Source organism: Anarrhichthys ocellatus, unplaced genomic scaffold, assembly GCF_004355925.1.
Source record: "Anarrhichthys ocellatus isolate YVR2014 unplaced genomic scaffold, GSC_Weel_1.0 scaffold6, whole genome shotgun sequence".
Classification (NCBI taxonomy): Eukaryota; Metazoa; Chordata; class Actinopteri; order Perciformes; family Anarhichadidae; genus Anarrhichthys; species Anarrhichthys ocellatus.
In genome coordinates, this window is record NW_022280036.1 from 7,620,521 (window position 1) to 7,633,477 (window position 12,957).

The window sequence follows — 12,957 nt, forward strand, 5'->3', positions numbered from 1 at the left end:
GTACAGGCCTGCAATCAATGAATCAACCAAATTAAAAAGGAATCTGATTTCACGTGGCTTTAATTTACGAATCTTTGAAGCCTAACAATGAAAGCATAATGGGCATACAAGGTTCACAATGTTGTACAGTAGTACAAATGTTAATATCGCAGTGGTGTCTTGTTATAATGCAGTTCACAACTGAGGCCAGAGTCTGACAGTTTAGCAGTGTGTTTTCACCTGGCCAGAGCAGGACGTGCCTGTTAATGAAAACTGACATTGAATGAAGTAATCGGATTTTCCACAAAACAATGATTAATTGATTATAGATTTTAAATAAAGGGTTTACAAAGTCAATCGTTTTATGCGCTCTATAACGAGAATGTAAGCAATGAAGGCGTAATAACATCAGAGGCAGAGATCTCAACCACTTTTGGTTACCGGTTGAAAAACCTGCAGTACTTCGCTCGGGCTGGTTAGTTCTAGGACAGTCATTTCCCTCAAAAACATTTTGCTGAAAGGATGATTCTGCTCAATAACTCAGGGGAGTCCAAGGAGCACTAACTTTTGAGAATCTACACAGAAAGGGGCTAAAATAAAATACATTTCCCAAACTAAAGAGGTTCAGTGGGCTTTCCACAAAATATGAAGGGAGGCGAAAGCTTTGTTCTACTACTTATATATTACACAAATATCAAGCTCAAAATGTATAGCAGAGGCACAGGAATAAGATGTCACTAGTGAATGAAGCCAATTTACTTATATTACCAAAGGAACATGAGCTGAAAATGTTCATTGGCTTCCTTATTTGCTTATAGCAGCAACAATTTAAAATTGTTAGTTTTACTGGCTGCAAGGTATTTTCATATCAATTGGTCAAATAAGAAAGTGTTGATAGCTTTTAATAATTTTAAACTATTTTAGTTTCAGGAATGTTTGTGGTGTTGAAAGTAACAGGTGCTTCAAATGTAGAAAAACATGGCCGCCGCAATCTATTTTTTGTGAGCACCCACATAGCTCACTCAGTCAAGTAACTGAATGGTAATTTAAGATGTCCTATTCATTTTACTTTGTAAGTAATGTTGTCGAGGCTTGTGTGTACATGGATCTGAGCTTCAGTCCATATGCATTCTGTGCTTTAATACTCGAGTTGCTTTGAAATCTTACATGACCACGGACTGAACCCCATGTAAAATGAGCAATGCCATCGAGCATATAGGCAGAGCAGGCTCAACAGGAGTTGAACAGCGCATTAACAAACCGATGACATTTGCCGAGGTTCAGCGCTCTGGAGGGGCAGAGGGAGTGAGATGGGGCTCCACAGCTGTACCCTCGCCAGGCCTGGATGACAGCTCCATAAAAAGCCTGCGGCATGCTCTGTGCAGACAGACATGCTGTGTGCCTTCAGGGAAAACAGTACACTCGTCTAACACTGCAGACTGACACGAGAGTGATCCGTTACCATGTCTGTGCAGAGAAACATTAGATTCTAACATTACAGGGCACGAGATGCACGTGTTTGGGGGCTTAAGTCTGGAGTGCTTGCATGCGTTTAATTCTCTTAGTATTTCAGCTAAAGTTACTTTTTGCTTTGTACCAGCACCATTATCAAAACAAGTCAACAATGAATCACCCTAAATGGAACATTACTCATCAAGAAAACACTAACTGGTTGCACAATCCAAAGTTTCCTTAAAATCACCAATGTAAATCAATATTTGTGTTTTGTTTGCGTGAGCTCAATGATCTGAGATATCATGCTTTTAGTTTAACTTTTGACATCTAATTACTGCCTCATCAGAATAATCTGTATAATTTATAAGGATAGTTTGAGGGGGTAACAGGCTTTGTGACGACTACAACACTGTCAGAGTCTGGGGTTTTTCCAGGTTGGCAGTTTGATCTCAAAAAAAGCACAATCGGGTGCGATTTCCTAAATAAAACAATGTGAAAACACATCACCCCTCAAGCAGTTGTCGAAACCAAAGTAAGAGAAAACCGTTTTGTTTAAAAAAAAAAAACCAAAAAAAAAAAAAAAAAAACAGACACTTAGCCGGAGCCAATACAGTCAAATGCTTCAATGGAGAATGTTACAATAGGTTACAAACTGATGCATTAACACAAGAACAGTTCAGCCGGCACCGTAGCATCTCTTAACCCTTACATGGTGAGCCTGGCTTCATACTCAAACAGGCCAAACCAAACGGGAAGCCATGAATGTGTCATTTCTGTCAACAAAAGATACAATTATCACTGTTTGAATTTACAATGTCCATTCCCAAAAAAGTAGAAACTGCAAGGAAGTAGAAATCAAAAAGCATAGCTCCAACAAGGCTACAAAACACCTCGAAATGTTTAAAAATAAAATAGGTTTAGATCTTTATAATCTGCATTTTTTTGAGAATACCTAAACCCTGGGCCGTATTAAAGGATGAATTGTAAAGATGTTCAACTGAGTCAGAATTATGGCCATTTAAACACGATGTTATCAAAATTGCAAATACGTCCACATCTTCAAAATCTGGTTGCAACTGCACAGTAAAGCAATTTATGTGAAATGGATCACATTGGTATTTTGCAATGAAATGGAAAAAGAAAAATGCTGCCATTTAAATATTACAGATTTTAACGTATTTTGAAAAGAATCAATTCCTGTGTAGTCAAACCTAATGTATATGGAAATGTTAGAGCAGGGATTCTTTCATTTCACTTGTAAGCGTCCGGGCTCAGGGATCATCAGGATGGTATGAACTGTTTAAATGACCACATGGTTGCGCTATCCGCAACAAAAACGAACCAGTTCATCAGTTGATCAAAATGGTTTCGAGATCAACAAGCAGACAAACGGGTATAAAAACAAGACTCCCTTGAAGGAAGCAACTCTGAGAACTGGTTGTGGAAATAAAATGTATTGAACACTTTAAAACAATTTACTCTACTCTATTTTAACAAATAAGACTGTATATACAGTCTTAAAAAGGAAAATAACTCGACCATCGCTAAGAACTGCTAAAAAAACGACCTTCAAAAACCGGAGGCTCTCGGGACACACGACCGCGAGGAGTGTGTGAATAAACAAGGCACATTAGGTGTGTTGTTATGTATTATGAAATGATACATGTACAAAATACCTTTTTAGTGAAATGCTTTTTGATTCAACTATTGCATATTCTATTCAAATTGTCTAAGCCCATTAGTCTTAGCCTTCAATTTAGATGTCTATGGTTCAAATAACTGATGTCCTCTTGTAATAAATCCAAAAATATCAAAAAACAAACTTATTTCTTCTTAAGGCAATTTTACGTTGCTCCACAATTAATACTTTTTGGGCTGAGTATTGCTTATTGCTATTACTCCTCAGTCTTTTCATTGGTGTCACTCTCAGTATCTGCTGGCGCCGTATCAGATTTCGGAGGTGTTGATGGTCTTGGTCTCCGATTGGACTGTCCGGACCGCTTGCCTCCACGCTGGCTCTTGGCCAGCTCAGCCTGCAGACTGTGACCATTCAGACTGAGATCCTGCAGAGCCTCCAGGGCCTGCTCTGCCGCCTCAGGGTCGCTGTAGTCCAGGAAGGCCCTGTGTTGAGCTCCCTGCCAGGTGAGCCTCAGTGGGGCGGCCTCCCTCTCTCTGAGGGCAGCTTTCAGCTCACTAACACGCAGCCCAGCAGGGATTCCCCCCAGGTAAACTGTGGTCACACTCAGAGGGAGCTTACGTTGAGACATGACTTCACTTCCTCCCTCCTCTGGGCCCTTTTCCTTCAGGTTATCTCCTCTATTTCCCTCTCCTCTATTTCCCTTTCCTCTCTCATAACCTCCCCCACTATCTCCTCTGCCTTCTTTCCTCACTCTAGCTGGGCGCTGTCTGGCTTTCCTTTCTGACTCTGACATTTTCTCCTGTCTGGATTCTCCCATATCATCCTGCTCTATGTTCTGCCTTGGCCTCCGTCTAGTTTGCCTTTTGGGTTGACCGGTCTGCAGACCAGGCTCTGCTTCAGGGGGCGCCACCCCCAGTGTTACATCCTTTCCGGCCTCTTCCTCCAGAGCACGCAACTTCTTCAGGATGGGGATCTTCTCCAGCTTTTCAGTGGTCAGCTGAAGACACAAAACTCGACAGGCTCAGTAAAGCTGAAAGAGGAGGGGTGTGACACACACATACACAGCAAACAAGTAGCCCTCTGAGCCAATGCACCATACCTACGGATGAATTAGATTAATAACAAAGCAAAAGCTGACAAATGAATTGGTATTATTCCATCCAGCTCACAACCCATGCTATAGTAATACCTATCTTTATAGCAGCAGGACATTTAATTTCCAAGCAGTTAAAAATAAAGACTGCCGTCTTGATTTGTTGGCCCTGTAAAGTGTCTTGGCAGCCTTTGATACGGACCGGTCCTGTAAAGGATGTACGGGGCTATTGTTTTTAGACTGGCCCGTTTGACCCGTCGTTCCCCTGCAGAGCATATCTGGCAGGGCAGAGGAGCCTTTGATGATCAGACATGGCCTTCCTGCCAGTGAGGTCACTAGGTCCTGTTTACTTACATGAATGTCTTAAGGAGCACAGAGGACACACAGAAACTATCCACACGTTAAGAATAATGCTCCCAGCATGTCTAATTAAAGACAAATTATCAGGTGGAAAACCACTCGACATCAGTCGGCCAGTGTCAATGAATCAGTAAAGTTTAAGGTCCCCGCACGCACGCACGCACGCACGCACGCGCGCACGCACGCACGCACGCACGCACACGATAAAGGTTGCTATGTGTCTTAGTATACAATGTATATAAAACTAAAACACTACCTAATATTTGTATTATTACTGATTAAAACAGTGAACAGAAAATGAGACAAAATGACTAATATAATGGAGATGATTAGAGCAGAGGCATTAAATGCATACAGAGGTGCAATGAAGAAGTGAGCTGTGGTGTCACTACATGTCCGTTAGAGGGCAGTGTCGCTGAGCAGAGACTAAATGTTCTGTTAGGAGCTCAGTCAGGACAGAGCCTCTCAATTCAATAAACTTTTATCTTTTCCAGTTTAACAGAGACAGGCCACAGCTAAAATTACAGCACAATTGGCCTTCAGATGTCTTACAACACAAACTAAATCATCTGATGTTCATAAGACATTTTATTTTAATTGGGATGACATCCATATTTAATTTTCAACATCATTGTGTTCATTATGATGGATTTTATCATTGAAAATGTGTTTTTATATTATAATTATTATATATATAATAATTAGTGTAACCAGAGCACCTAAAATGCAGCACAACAGAGGTTCTGATTCTGTAAAGATGAATCACTTTTTGTTCTCATCAACTGGTTAAACATTGGGTTGAACCATCGTGTTCTGTATGTTAAATGTTTATTTCCTCAGTCTGATTACCATTTTTGCCTCCACACTTTTTTATTACAGTTACGCAACTCATAAGTCTGTTCCATTTTAAGAATAAAACATTACATAAGGACTGACTCACTGATGGGTGGCTTTTAATTAAGCTATTATTAAAATGGATGTAGTGATGATGTATATCCTTTTTCTTGATGCAATATTTTAAACCAATCTTAAAACAAACCAAACAGAAATGGAAGTTTGACCTACCACTGTATATGCCTGTATGGTGGACCTGCAGTAGCACTCGACACAGCAAAGAAACGTTCTATGAATTTACCTTATTCCAGAAGATTCCCAGTGGTTTGGGGAACAGGTTATTTGTCTTAATAACTCTGGTGGGTGTGAGGATGTAGTCCACAGTCAGGTCATGGCTTTCAATGATGTCCTCTGGAATATCCACCACCTGAATGCACACACATTCCAATTAGCACCGAAGCTACACGTCAGTAATCATGCGCTTGATCAACAAATTTATAACAGAAAAGTGTTTGTGTAAATCATATTTTTAAGTTACAACTTATGAAATGTGTGTACACACATCATGTGAGACCTTTGAAATTTGTGTAACGCATTTGCCATAAATTTGGACATTTTACACACCAGCAAGCACCACTTGACAAGTGACATATTTTTAGTGTTTATATTTGATAAAGTGAGTAAAAGTGCAGGAAGCATTAATCAAATAAGCTCACCTGTACTTGAAAAGATAAAGAAAAGAATAAAGAGCCACGAGGGAACATGTTGAGAACAGAAAGCGTAAACTAACCTGGCAGTCATGGACAATCGTAACCACCACAGTGGACTCATTCACAGCTCCCATGCTGGCCATCATGCCATACTCCATGTCAGCAAAGCCCTCTCCTTTTCCAATCCGCAGACCTGCAGAAGAGATGAGAGCCTCTTTTAGGAAGGAAGCTTTTGAAAAGTGCGACACAAAGAAATAGAAAGGTGCCCTCAGTGGAGTGCAGATCTCCGCCAGGTGTGTCTGCGAACACCATGGCTGTTCTTGTGTATTGTGCATTACATTGTACAATACATAAGTGTAGGATGGAATAACATGCTGTTGATTTTGCCATCTGTATTCTTAACAGTCATTAGTACTTAAACTAAAAAATAATTGCAGGCAACACGTGTGGCTTTAACTTCTGGTTATTTACGTGCGAGGAGTGTGTTTTAATCTGTTTTTTGTTCGATTTGATATACTTTACTGTCTTGGGCTCACAACACTGTTGATCTACCATATTTATACAAATCCATAAATAAATTAATGTGAGGGAAATTTGCATTATCTTCAGGCTCCCAGTAGGTAATTGATTTGGTGAAGTGGTGAATCGTTGGTCACCTTTCTCTGACACGGCCACAGAGCCGACCACGACCAGGTCTACCTTCACCGTTGCATCCAGGTCCACAGGCACACTGAAGTCTCTCACACCCTGATAGAAGTTAAAAGAAATTAGGAATATTTTAGCTCTGGGGGTTCTGCTTCAATCATAATGAAATTCTGTGTAGGAATGTTAATAAGAGTATGTGAACTCAAGTTGAAACCTGTGAGGAAGAGCATATGCGTAGCTGTTCTTTGCTGGCATCCAGGGGAGGAGTGATCTTGTTGAAAAGGCCGGTACGAAGACGAGGAGTTGGGACCAATAAAGTTTTCTGCGCCTGTGAAAGATTATCCCAAAGATTAGCCACCAGATACATTTACAGTTACATAATATGATTAGCAGATGAAAAATAGATTGGAATAAATTCAGTTGTAGTACTTATTCTTATTTAGCAAGTTCTGGAGTCTCAGAGGATTTGTAATTCTGCCTCTTGAATAATTATTCTGAATTTCTAACAACCTAAAATGAACCCCTCCGTGTAGTTTAAATTGACAATGTAACAAAACAGAAAGGACAGAGAGAGAAATGTCTGTAATATAGACTGGGGCACTTTGGTTCTTTGTGTGCTACCTGCAGCACTGCAAGCCGGGCACCCTCCAGAGGTTTATCAGGATCCACCTTCACCTCAGTGGACTGGGTGAACACCTGCAGCTCAGACACCTTGGTACAGGCTGTGAAAGCACCCTGGTTGAGAGGAGAGGAAGGTACAAGTTTTTGTTTTTTTTTTCCCCCCAGAGTTAACTTACTTCCAGAGTGACAAAGCGTGCCTGCTGCTGAGGTCTGTCTGGGTTTACTTTGATTGTCTGGCTGGACTTGAACTCCTGTAGGTCTACAAGCCTGTTGCATGCTTGACTTGCACCCTGGCCAGTAAGTACACAGTAAAAATAAATAAAAAAGAGCATAGGTGCACAGACAAGACAGACATTCATTACAAAGTCAGCCAAGAGCTGCTGTGAAAACCTCATACCCCATGATGTAATTATTGTATCAATAATTTTACCCATGCATGCATTTACTTTCATTAAAAACCATTATGTGCAAATATTTTACATGGCTATTTACTTTCTTACCATATGAACACACTTAGTAACATGGGCTCATTTACATACCCGTTTAGGAAAACATTGTTTTTTTTTAAGAAATAGTATTTATACCTTCATGTTTTGTGACTTAACATATTTGGTTCTACATAATAGGCTTCAAGTGTGTTTTTCTAGGTCGTCTTATTAAAATAAAGCTCTGTGTGTTGAACATCTGTTTTATTACTTACTACATACTGTCCCGAGTACTCGTGGCCCCCATGCAAAAGACAGTTAACAAGTCACAGTGAGTACAGCACCCTGTATGAATAAAAGTTTAATTGATAAGCACATGAAAGCCTTCGCAACAATGTCGACTTTAATGCCACTGCATATTTGAGTCATGAGTTTAGTTGTGTATTAATTTGGTTCACAACTAGTTGTAAAGCAATACCGTGCGTTGGTCGTGCACTGCAAGCCTTCCTCAATTAAAATGCTTTAACTTGCCTTGAAATTTGGGATTCGGTTGTGAACAGGCCTGGGGAAATTGGCCAGATTATTATCTTCGATGTAGTCCCAAACTTTCTGACGAATGTCCCATTTCGTCGCTCCTGTAGAGAAAACCGCACACGCATTAACTCAAAGTGAAGTTGCGCTAACATTAGCCACGCGTTTACAACGGCTCTATATTAGCATGCGTTGACGTTCATTCATCGCGACAAAACTAACGCCACGAACACTTAATATATCGGATTGACTTCGATAGCATATTACATTGCGTTACTGGTGATTTAAATTACTATCTTCGACAACGGAACAGGCTTTATAACAAACTACAAATTAAGCTAGGCTAAGTAGCACTAGCCAAACATTTACACATGCTACACATTAGCATGCATCGCCATTAATTTTTAACGTCCAAACAAACAACACGACCATTTAACCTACCAGGATTTATTTTTATGACGGGCTCCATTGTGTTATTGGCGATCCAAATTAATCTCTGCTACAGCACTATACGAAGTAAAGCCTTACACGTGAGCTCTGTAACATAATACTAACGGAGCAGCTGCTTGTCAGTGTTTTTCCTTGCTACGGCGGCTTAGAAAAAACAATTTTAGCCAAACGCGAAGCAAAAAGCATGTGGGCCTACGAACCTCTCCGTACTTTCTTCTTTTCATTCTTCTTCTTCTTTCAGTTTATTGGTGGACTGAAAACCAACGTTTAAGGTGCATGCCGCCACCTACTGTACCGGACTGTGAAACTTCATGACAGTTATCATTTAAACACAAGAATAATGTTGTTATTTATAAATAAAATACAAATAAATAAATAAAAAACAAAACAGGTCAAACAATACGAGAGGATCTTTTAACTGAAGTTTATATGTCATCATTGAACTTACAACATTTCGGAATAAATGTACATTTCTGTTGGGTACTGGCTCATGTAGGAATAGAGGGAAATTATGTTGCAGATAAACTTGCCAAAGGAGCATTCGACAAAAATTATATTTTAGAAATTTGTTTTGGGAGGTCAGAAGCAAAATCAGTAATACAGCATGGAATTATTACATCTTGGCTGGACATTTGGAATAATGACAACAAAGGTAGTAATTATAACAACATTCAGACGTCAGTCAGAGTGAGAAGTGATGGAAATAAATGTAGGAAAGAAGATGTATAAAGAAGATTATACATCATGAAAAAGACAGTGTCGGATAACTGTGCACTGTATGTATGTTTCCAAGACAAAATTTCCTTCGGGACAATAAAGTCTATCTTATCTTATCTGTGAGCTATGCAACTGTAAAGAAACTGTTGAACATGTGCTGATAGAGTGTAGGAAGATGAAGTTCAGTATAGAAGGAGAAAGACTGAAGGGCAGGGTGATAGCTTTAGGAAGGGAGTGGAGCATCACAGGACTGTTAGAGACAGGGGACAAACAAGTTCAGGTTAAAAGGGCTTTATTTAATTTTTTTAATCGAACAGGTTTAATATCAAGAATATAACTTCTATGTGACGGGTTTTTTGTTATGTTGTGTTTTGTTTGTATGTCATAAAGTCATGATGTAACACAGTCCGGTACAGTAGGTGACGGCATGCACCTTAAACGTTGGTTTGTAGTCAAAAAACTGAAAAAAGAAGAAAGAAAGTATCGCAGTAAAAAACAATTTGTTATGTAAATACAGTATATAGTGGAGTAATGTCTACCCGAGCAGAGAATTAGGTCACTCCCCCGTGTGTGTTGTTATCAGAGCTTCTCCTTGCTTTGTTGACACAGCCAGGCGACTGCACGTGGTTCTAGTGCATGTTGGTGCATGTGAGCTTGCCCCACTGGCTAGCTCATGGCCGCAGCTCACCTTTCCCGACCGACAGCTTCATTGGGGAGGCATAGCACCCCCGTTTGGTGCCCCCTCGAGTAAACATGTGTTAATTCTTTCAGCATGCTTGCCTAGTTTGTACTTTTAGCTCTGTTAGCACCGTTAGCTACCAGCCATTGGCTCAGGCGTATCCATGTTGAGAGCTGTAAAGAGACAATCAAAATGCTCGGAATCTCATATCTTGCACCTTTAACAAAACATTGTAGCCTACCTTACAGTACAGTTTTGAAATACCTGCACATTAAGTAAGTATTTGCATTTTTGTTTAATTATTCCTCTTCTACTTCTTTGCTGGCAAGGCAAGTTTATTTACCACCTTTCAACAACAAGGCCATTTAAAGTTACAAAAGGCGATAAAAGAAAGACAAGGCGTAATAAAAAGACACACAAAATGGGACTTTCCTCGTCACAGCTTAAGAATATTCAAAAATATGCTTATAAAAGACGATGTATTGCTTTAAACATATCCAACAGCACACAAGTAGCAGTAGCCTGCTGCTAAAAATAAAATAGATGTTAGTCAACTTATCAAAATAAGTATATGATGTAATTTAATAATTTAACTTTACAAAGATTGCTTTAATATAGGAACACAATTTAAATGCAGGACTTTTTTCTACAGTTTCTTTAAACTACCTTACACCACCACAATTTCTTAAATTTAACTGCAACCCTAACTGTAAGTCAAACTGGAGCAGCACCTGCAGGCCTTTAGGTGTCACGTGTCATTCAGCCCAGTTATTGAAAATGTAACGTTCACTTTAACCTCCATTTTTCAGGCAGTCTGCAGGTATTAATTCTCAATATTAACATTGTTGTGTATAATCTAGATACTGCATTCCCAAAGTCCCATGAAAGAACCCATATCCTCACAGTGTACTTTACCTCCCTGAAATTACCACATTAAACCTAAGCATATGAGCCCTTGCGGTGTTCGGGTCGTGTTTCTCGCAATCAAACTGGTCAGGACTTTGCAGTGAAATTCCAGTGGATGGTTGTGTTTGTGGCGGTTTTGAAATAGTTCCAGATGGTCTGAAGAATCCTAGTGAAGAACTTTTTGACATTTTTTCCGCTGGTATTGAGAAAATGAGGAGAGTCCTCCTCTGCTGGTGAGCACTCTTCTATCAAGGAGCTATCAGACATGAGAGGAAAAAAACTAATTATACTTGTGAACTATGAGGATTTTTCTAACAATATCACTTTAATACATAGTTGTCACAACTCTATATAACTGGATAAACATTTAAAATTAATTTAACATAAGTACATGTGCAATCGCACTCACATATACCTTTACATATTGTGGTATGCAGTATTAAAAAGTAAAAATAGCAAAAAATCCAGTAATTAAAAGACATACAGAAAGTGCATAACAAAAATATACAACTCGAAAATGACAAGTTCAATTTGATTTTGCCAGCTAAATCTCTGTGGACTGAAAAGGCACAAGTAAGTAAGTAGCTAAGCAAGATTTATTTATGAAGCGCTTTTTACAGACATATGTCACAAAGTGCTTAACAGGGGCAGAATTACAAACATAAAAAACACAATGTGACCATATAAGGGCCAATAATTTACATACACACAGAAAGTACAAAATTAAAACATGGTTTAACATATTTTCATTTAGTAAAATCACAGACCAAAAGCAGTGTTCTTCATACACTGTCCTTTATATTTGAGGATTTAATTGTGAACCTATAGGCCTTTTTCACATGAAGACATTTTGACATTTCACAGAAGGAAAAGCGCAGGTTTAAATCATAAAATAAATGATGGCTGAACTGCTTCAGTTTCACATTCCTGGTATTGTGCATGCTGGCTTACTGTCACACTGTCATGACTTACTGGGAAACACTGGCTGTGTGTTCCAAAACCATTTCTACCATACTATTCAGTGTGCCAGAAAAAGATTAGGTATGCCTGTAAAATTCAGTTTGACGAAAATACCAGAATGGCCTACTGCATGTGCATGTGGTCGAATTTTGCAATATGCAAGCCAGCAATTTTTTCTCTGCAATTTTCTGCACTTTGGACATATGAGCAAGAGGGTCAAAGTTAATGGTGCAATGTTATGGCGAAGTAGTATGTCGCACAGTTCACAGTTCATAAGGGCAGCGGCAGTATGTACTTAAAGTAAAAAGAAAAAAGTATGCAATTTGGAATGCAGTGAGAGAATTGAACAGAGCTATTGCTAATGTTATCAGTAACAACTGCAGACTATATAGGTAACACCTCCACATTTCCTACCAAGACAAGTGAAAAATGACAGGTATAAAAAGGACCAATTGTGAGATGATCAGGCTTGTAAACAACACTCTACTGAAACTGCTCTCCTGAGGGTTTCAAATGTCATTCTCATGTCTTCTGATGCAGGTGACTGCTCTCGCTGACAGATGTTTTAATGTCTCTGTGGGTGATTTTGTGTCTGTCACCTCTCCACTGTCTTGTGGTGTACCGCAGGGCTCGGTTCTGGGGCCTCTGTTATTTTCCCTGTATTTGTTACCTTTGGGACTGATTATAAAAAGTTATGTTGCCTATCATTTATATGCAGATGATATCCAACTCCATCTGTCATTCAAACCCATTGAGGCTTTCGCATATGCTCCATGGACTGTGTAAATGCCATCAGAGACTGGACGGCAGAAAACTGCTTACAACTTAACGACACCAAGACGGAGGTTCTAGTTATTGCACCAGATGAGTTTGTCCCTACAATCAAGGAGAGTATTGGTCCACTCTCCTCTGCCGCCCATTGCAACCTGCGCAATCGATCTATGTCGTTTGAC

At 39.5% G+C, this 12,957-nt stretch overlaps 1 protein-coding gene across 3 annotated transcripts; it reads right to left on the minus strand.

Annotated features, from left to right (window-relative positions):
* Nucleotides 1–42: 42 nt before the first annotated feature.
* Nucleotides 43–8,942, minus strand: mthfsd (methenyltetrahydrofolate synthetase domain containing). Of its 3 annotated transcripts, none has more exons than XM_031846550.1 (8): nt 8,734–8,942; nt 8,293–8,396; nt 7,337–7,450; nt 6,930–7,043; nt 6,727–6,817; nt 6,151–6,263; nt 5,662–5,787; nt 43–4,070 (listed from the first exon to the last, which is right to left on the minus strand). In XM_031846550.1, exons 1-8 carry the CDS (start codon nt 8,759–8,761, stop codon nt 3,330–3,332), a joined length of 1,431 nt encoding a protein of 476 aa, XP_031702410.1. In that variant the 5' UTR covers nt 8,762–8,942; the 3' UTR covers nt 43–3,329. The 3 variants fall into 3 exon arrangements, with proteins under 3 accessions (XP_031702410.1, XP_031702411.1, XP_031702409.1); XM_031846551.1 differs by lacking the exon at nt 7,337–7,450 and adding an exon at nt 7,513–7,626; XM_031846549.1 differs by lacking the exons at nt 7,337–7,450; nt 8,293–8,396; nt 8,734–8,942 and adding an exon at nt 7,513–8,286.
* Nucleotides 8,943–12,957: the final 4,015 nt, after the last annotated feature.